Source organism: Nilaparvata lugens, chromosome 2, assembly GCF_014356525.2.
Source record: "Nilaparvata lugens isolate BPH chromosome 2, ASM1435652v1, whole genome shotgun sequence".
NCBI lineage: Eukaryota > Metazoa > Arthropoda > Insecta > Hemiptera > Delphacidae > Nilaparvata > Nilaparvata lugens.
The window spans coordinates 2,619,741-2,628,046 of record NC_052505.1 but is presented as its reverse complement, the minus strand read 5'-3'; the positions used below and the strand labels follow the sequence as shown (position 1 = coordinate 2,628,046).

The window sequence follows — 8,306 nt, the reverse complement described above, 5'->3', positions numbered from 1 at the left end:
CGTCTTCATTTTTCATCAACACCAGGGTTCATCAACACAACACATAAATCATCAAGTTGTGACCTCGTTTGAGTATTGATGACGTCTTCATTTTCATCAACACCAGGGTTTCGTCAACACAACACATAAATAATCAAGTTGTGACCCCGTTCAAGTATTGATGACGTCTTCATTTTCATCAACACCAGGGTTCATCAACACAACACATAAATCATCAAGTTGTGACCTCGTTGAGTATTGATGACGTCTTCATTTTCATCAACACCAGGGTCTCATCAACACAACACATAAATCACCAGTTGTGACCTCGTTCAAGTATTGATGACGTCTTCATTTTCATCAACACCAGGGTTTCATCAACACAACACATAATCATCAAGTTGTGACCTCGTTCAAGTATTGATGACGTCTTCATTTTCATCAACACCAGGGTCTCATCAACACAACACATACATCATCAAGTTGTGACCTCGTTCAAGTATGATGACGTCTTCATTTTCATCAACAACAGGGTTTCGTCAACACAACACATAAATCATCAAGTGTGACCTCGTTCAAGTATGATGACGTCTTCATTTTCATCAACACCAGGGTCTCATCAACACAACACATACATCATCAAGTTGTGACCTCGTCAAGTATTGATGACGTCTTCATTTTCATCAACAACAGGGTTTCGTCAACACAACACATAAATCATCAAGTTGTGACCTCGTTCAAGTATTGATGACGTCTTCATTTTCATCAACACCAGGGTTTCATCAACACACACATAAATCATCAAGTTGTGACCTCGTTCAGTATTGATGACGTCTTCATTTTCATCAACACCAGAGTTTCGTCAACACAACACATAAATAATCAAGTTGTGACCTCGTTTGAGTATTGATGACGTCTTCATTTTCATCAACAACAGGGTTTCGTCACACAACACATAAATCACCAAGTTGTGACCTCGTTTGAGTATTGATGACGTCTTCATTTTCATCAACACCAGGGTCTCATCAACACAACACATAAATAATCAAGTTGTGACCTCGTTCAAGTGTTGATGACGTCTTCATTTTCATCAACACCAGGTTTCATCAACACAACACATAATCATCAAGTTGTGACTCGTTCAAGTATTGGTGACGTCTTCATTTTCATCACACCAGGGTTTCATCACACAACACATAAATCACCAAGTTGTGACCTCGTTCAAGTGTTGATGACGTCTTCATTTTCATCAACACCAGGGTTTCATCACACAACACATAAATCACCAAGTTGTGACCTCGTTCAAGTATGATGACGTCTTCATTTTCATCAACACCAGGTTTCATCAACACAACACATAAATCATCAAGTTGTGACCCCGTTCAAGTATTGATGACGTCTTCATTTTCATCAACACCAGGGTTTCATCACACAACACATAAATCATCAAGTTGTGACCCCGTTCAAGTATTGATGACGTCTCATTTTCATCAACAACAGGGTTTCGTCACACAACACATAAATCATCAAGTTTTGACTCCATTCAAGTATTGATGACGTATTTATTTCCATCAACACCAGGGTTTCATCAACACTTATAAATCATCAAGTTGTGACCCCGTTCAAGTATTGATGACGTCTTCATTTTCATCAACACTCACAAATCACAAATGAAAAAATCTTCAGTTCTTCTGAGAGCCATCTACCATAGTGAGGTCTACGTTATAATGGCACTATTTGATTGGCATTGGTGTAGCTATCCTTGTCTACCATTCGACAAAGCCGATAGGGATAACCTTTTCTAGAACAAAACGTTGCTAGATCGTTCTTCAACAATGTAGAAGTATCATAAATTAACAAAAATACAATCTTATCTAAGGAAATGTAGTATCAAATCATTGGAAAATATTATTATTGACGAATAAAATATATAAATGTTTCATCTCAATCAAGTATTGATGACGTCATCGTTTTCATCAACACTTACAAATCACAAATGAGAAAACTCTTTAGTTTTCTCGAGAGCCATCTACCATAGTGAGGTCTACGTTATAATGGCACTATTCGATTGGTATTGGTGTTGCTATCCTTGTCTACCATTCGACAAAGCCGATAGGGATAACCTTTTCTAGAACAAAACGTTGCTAGATCGTTCTTCAACAATGTAGAAGTATCATAAATTAACAAAATATTCAATCCTATCTGAGGAAATGTAGTATCAAATCATTGGAAAATATTATTTTTTGACGAATAAAATATATAAATGTTTCATTTCAATCAAGTATTGATGACGTCTTCGTTTTCATCAACACTTACAAATCACAAACAAGAAAACTCTTTAGTTCTTTCAAGAGCTATCTACCATAGTGCCACTACCATATAATGGCACTATTTGATTGGCAGTGGTGTTGCTATCCTTGTCTACCATTCGACAAATCAGATGGGGGTAACCTTTTCTAGAACAAAACGTTGCTAGATCGTTCTCCAACAATTTACAAGTATTGTTATCAACATAATATCTAATATTATTGATGGAAATGTATTATAAGATCATTGTGGAGAATTATTCATTGTCGAATAGAATATAATATTGTTAGTTAGCTTCGATGGTAACCTTTGCCAAACAAAACGTTGCTAGATCGTTCTTCAACAATGTAGAAGTATTGTTATGAACCTAATAGTTAAGGATATGTATATTTATGATTCGTATCTAAGGATAATGTATTGTCAAATAATGGGAAATATTATTTATTGTCGAATAGAATATAATGTTGTTCAATTCAATCAAGAATGAACTCAATCAAATGAATACTGCGGTATCAGCAGTATGCTTCATTGAAGGCAATGGCAAGGCAGAAAATCGGTTGTTCTACTGAACACTCATAAATCATTGAATTATGACCTCCAACTACTTCATACCCGGTAGCAGCTATCATTTATAGAAAGCAGTGACAAGATGAATAATTGGCAACACTGTTCTAATATCTTTCTCCACAGCCATTATAACAATAAACTCTCATATTATCATCAACCCTTATGGATCAATGAGTTGTGACATCCAATTTTCCATTCAGGTATTGATGACGTCTTCATTTTCATCAACACCAGGGTTTCGTCAACACAACACATAAATAATCAAGTTGTGACCTCGTTCAAGTATTGATGACGTCTTCATTTTCATCAACACCAGGGTTTCATCAACACAACACATAAATCATCAAGTTGTGACCTCGTTCAAGTATTGATGACGTCTTCATTTTCATCAACCCAGGGTTTCATCAACACAACACATAAATCATCAAGTTGTGACCTCGTTCAAGTATTGATGACGTCTTCATTTTCATCAACACCAGGGTTTCATCAACACTTATTAATCATCAAGTTTTGACTCATTCAAGTATTGATGACGTATTTATTTTCATCAACACCAGGGTTTCATCAACACTTATAAATCATCTAGTTGTGACCCCGTTCAAGTATTGATGACCTCTTCATTTTCATCAACACTTACAAATCACAAATAAGAAAAATCTTCAGTTCTTCTGAGAGCCATTTACCATAGTGAGGTCTACGTTATAATGGCACTATTCGATTGGTATTGTGTTGCTATCCTTGTCTACCATTCGACAAAGCCGATAGGGATAACCTTTTCTAGAACAAAACGTTGCTAGATCGTTCTTCAACAATGTAGAAGTATCATAAATACAAATATACAATCTTATCTAAGGAAATGTAGTATCAATCATTGGAAAATATTATTATTGACGAATAAAATATAATAATGTTCCATTTCAATCAAGTATTGATGACGTCTTCGTTTTCATCAACACTTACAAATCACAAATGAGAAAACTCTTTAGTTTTCTCGAGAGCCATCTACCATAGTGCCACTACCATATAATGGCACTATTGATTGTCAGTGGTGTTGCTATCCTTGTCTACCATTCGACAAATCAGATGGGGGTAACCTTTGCTAGAAGAAAACGTTGCTAGATCGTTCTCCAACAATTTACAAGTATTGTTATTAACATAATATCTAATATTATTGATGGAAATGTATTATCAAATCATTGGAGAAAATTATTCATTGTCGAGTAGAATATAATATTGTTAGTGAGCTTGATTGTAACCTTTGCCAAACAAAACGTTGCTAGATCGTTCTACAACAATGTAGAAGTATGTTCATGAACCTAATATTTAAGGATATGTTTATTTATGATTCGTATCTAAGGATATGTATTATCAAATAATTGGGAAATATTATTTATTGTCGAATAGAATATAATATTCAATGAAGAATTCACTCAAATCAGATGAATACTGCGGTATCAGCAGTATCCTTCATTGAAGGCAATGGCGAGGCAGAGAATCGGCTGTTCTACTGAACACTTATGAATCATTTAATTATGACCTCCAACTACTTCATACCCGGTATCAGCTATCATTTATAGAAAGCAGTGACAAGATGAATAATCGGCAACACTGTTCTTATATCTTTCTCCACGGCAATTATAACAATGAACTCTCATTATCGTCATCAACCCTTATGGATCAATGAGTTGTGACCTCCAACTTCTCCATTCAGGTAATGATGACGTTTTCATTTTCACACCATCGACAAAACTCAAAAAAACTTTTCTAAGGACGGCTCAAGGACTAGAACTCAATTCTGTCAGCTAGTGTTTTAAACTCAAAATGAACCACATTTTACCAAGCGAAACTTGATGTTGATTTGATCGAAACTGTATTTGGGAAGTACACGAAAATTTCTTCAATTCAGGCAACAAGTTGGAGAATTCAATAATGTCTTGGTCTATTCCCACACTGAGAACTCAAAGTTTAACTGAAACTGAGAATCAAAGTTCTTTTTAGTTCAAATAAGTTGAGAAGGAGACAAAAAAGAACAACTACAATGATACCTACTAATAATTAGTACTACTAATATTAATTATTAATATTCACCTTATTAAAGAAAAGTTAGTTACGAGTATTGATTACATCAGATATATAAAAAAATGTGAAAAACTTGTCACCAACTCTGTATACCGGTATCGGATATCTTCTATGAAGGCAGTGGCAAGGCAGAGAATCAGCAACGCTGTTGTACAATCTTTCTCCACTGCCATTATAACGTTAGCCTCCCCTTGCTTTTTCTTTGATTGCCTATTGTTGGTAATATATTTGACATCATTCTGGAAATGGAGTATTAAACTAGAAAACGGTCAATCAGATCCATGTTGAACATGGAAATGGGGTGGTTCCTCATATAACTTTGATTTATGGTTGGGATTTTAATATTTGACATCTAGAAATGAAGTATCAAACTAGGAAACAGTCAATCAGATCCATTTTTACTTCCCTTGCCCTATTACCATAGGTAAGGAAAGTATTGCTTTCCGAAAAAAATTAAGGTACCCCAATTTCTAAATTTCTATACGTTTCAAGGTCCCCTGAGTCCAAAAACTGGTTTTTGGGTATTGGTCTGTGTGTGTGTGTGTGGTGTGTGTGTGTGTGGTGTGTGTGTGTGTGTGTGCGTGTGTGTGTATGTTTGTGTGTGTGTGTGTGTGTGTGTGTGTGTGTATATGAGTGTATGTGCGTCTATGTACACGGTATCTCATCTCCCAATCAACGGAATGACTTGAAGTTTGGAACTTAAGGTCCTTCCCCTATAAGGATCCGACACGAACAATTTCCGATCAAATGCAATATAAGATGACGGCTAAAATGGCGAAAATGTTGTCAAAAACAGGGTTTTTTGCGATTTCCTCGAAAACGGCTCTAACGATTTTGATCAAATTTATACCTAAATAGTCATTGATAAGCTCTATCAACTGCCACTAGTCACATATCTGTAAAAATTTCAGGAGCTCCGTCCCAACTATGCAAAGTTTGATTTTAGATTCCCAATTATCAGGCTCCAGATACAATTTGAACAAAAAATTTCAAGTGGTAAAGATTCAGCATGGAAATCTCTACAATTGATGCTCAGTAACATTTTCACCTAAAATTGAAAATAAGCTTGAAATTCGAGAAAATAATATGATTGTTCAATTGCAAACTATTGGCAAATTTTGATTCTATTGAATCATTCACTATGAAGAGATAGCAGACCTCGCGTGTCTCCAGCGTTATTGTCCTGTCACCACCTGACTCAGATCTTTGAATAGTAGACTTGATATGCGCGGGAGCACTAGCGTCAGGTGATCAATTTTCATAACGGCAAGGAAAGTTGTGTGCGTGCGCCACACCAGATTTTGAACATATGTAGGTTGTTCCTCATATAAACTTTCATTTATGGTTGGAATTTCAATATATTGACATCTGGAAATCAAGTATCAAACTAGAAAACAATCAATTAGATCCATATTGAACATAGATATGGGAGAAGTTCCTCATTCAAACTTGCATTTATGGTTAGGATTTTTGTCGTTATAATATAGAGTCACAAAACTCATCAATTAGAACACTCTCCTTTCTGCAGCGGACATCGCTTTTGCCAAATCTCAACAAAGCAGTATTTTAGACAGGATTACGATAATATGGAAACCCATTGAATGATTGGACGATGTCAATGCAGAAGAAAGAGATAGATGTACAGAAAAAGCGGCATCTATTGGCTAGGTCAATGCAATAGAAAAAGAGAGAAAGCGTGCATCAATGGAATAAAAAGAGAGATGAAGCGACAATCCATTGGCTAGGTCAAATGCTGTAACTCAACCCAATTGGTTCGTATGTATCCTTTTTGTGAATACTGGGACAAAGAGATGAAACGCATTGAAGCAGATGGAGAGCTGGAAACATACGATTCCACATTGATCTTCCGAGTCGACAAAAGATGAGCTCTGGAAAAAGCCCTTTGTTAAACTCACTCCCATTTGCAACAAGCCCAAGCCCCGAAAGCCCTGTCCACTACAAATGGCTTAGGCAACGATACTCATAACCTCCCCAATCCAAAATAATCTGCTCTCCAGATTAGAGCCCTATCTTTGTGTCTTTTTCGAATGGCACTCATGAAATAAAACTGGTTCTAGTCTGTCCACAGAGCACACTAATTGGAGATTTTCATTGACTACCCTATTTACGAATCAGAGTCCATAATGCTACTAATTGCAAGAACCAGCGGGTTCTAATCTATTTATTCTTACCAGAACTATAAAGTCTATCGTTTCTCTATCGTATCATTATCAAGATCATGATCATGTTCAAAATCCAAAGATTGTCGACTTCTCTCTCTAGGTTAACCTCTGTAGAATTTTCAACTTATTTTAATAATATGGCAAAGAAATCTGCTGCAGTTATTATTGCTGAAGGTACAGAAGATATGGAATTTGCAGTCTCAGTTGATGTTTTGAGGCGAGCAGAAATTGATGTATCAATTGTCAGCTTGGAAAATGCAGACTCTGTAAAATTGAAGACAGGCACAAGGTTGTTCCAGACACAGTACTGAAAAGCATTGCTGGTAAATGTTTCGATGCTGTGGTCCTGCCTGGAGGTCCTGCTTATAAGGCATTGAGCAAGGCCCCAGCTGTAGGAGATATTCTAAAGGAACAAGAGAAATCTGGCCGTTTGATTGCTGCCATATGTGCTGCTCCATAGTGCTTTCAACCTTCGATGTTGGCTCAGTAAAGATGAACTCAATAAGGATAAATATTCTTTTGTGAATGAAATAGTTGCTGAAGACGGAAATATCATCACTAGTCAAGGACCTGGAACAGCTTATGACTTTGCTCTGGCAGTTGTTGCCAAATTGCTGGGAAAGCCTACTGCAAAGAAAGTTGCTGAAGAAATGCTTTACAAATATGTCTGATGAAAAAATAATAAATGAACGTTCATTTTAAGATTTCTGGAATAGATGTACGTGAACTAAATATTCAATTTTGGAAGTAATTCTAATAAAACCAATATTCTATAGCTCTAGTGAGAATGAATAGATGAATAGATGTCAAGGTAATCATCTCAATTTTCTAGTTCCATGTATTACAATTTTCTAGCGTTACTTGATTGCAGCTGAAAATAGATTTATTCAATCTTGTAGAATTTTTCATTCCAGGAACAGTGTTGACTTAGTTTTAGCATAGAGAAACAATAGCGTAAGTAGATATCTCATGGTATAGGGCGTTTATGTCGCAGCTTTTACTGTTATCCCAAGCCGATAGTTCACGTAGTTCTTTTCCATGCAGCTGTGTGACGCTGGTAGTCTCTCAAATTGTGCCGTTCATACACTCTCACCCCAACAAAACAGTGGAAATTGACAATAATCGAAAGTAATCGGCTTGAGATAACAGTAAAAGTTGCGACATAAATTCCCCATACCATGGGATATCTAC

At 36.2% G+C, this 8,306-nt stretch overlaps 2 protein-coding genes across 2 annotated transcripts in view; one reads left to right on the top strand and one right to left on the bottom strand.

Moving 5' to 3' along the window:
• Positions 1-8,306, bottom strand: part of LOC111053690 (probable G-protein coupled receptor CG31760) — a 463,503-nt gene that overhangs the window by 257,798 nt on the left and 197,399 nt on the right.
• On the top strand, positions 7,196-7,801 carry LOC120349758 (protein dj-1beta-like). Its single transcript, XM_039420329.1, is given in 3 exon segments — positions 7,196-7,400; positions 7,403-7,601; positions 7,603-7,801. Coding segments are annotated over 3 exon segments (531 nt in total). The 5' UTR covers positions 7,196-7,252; the 3' UTR covers positions 7,787-7,801.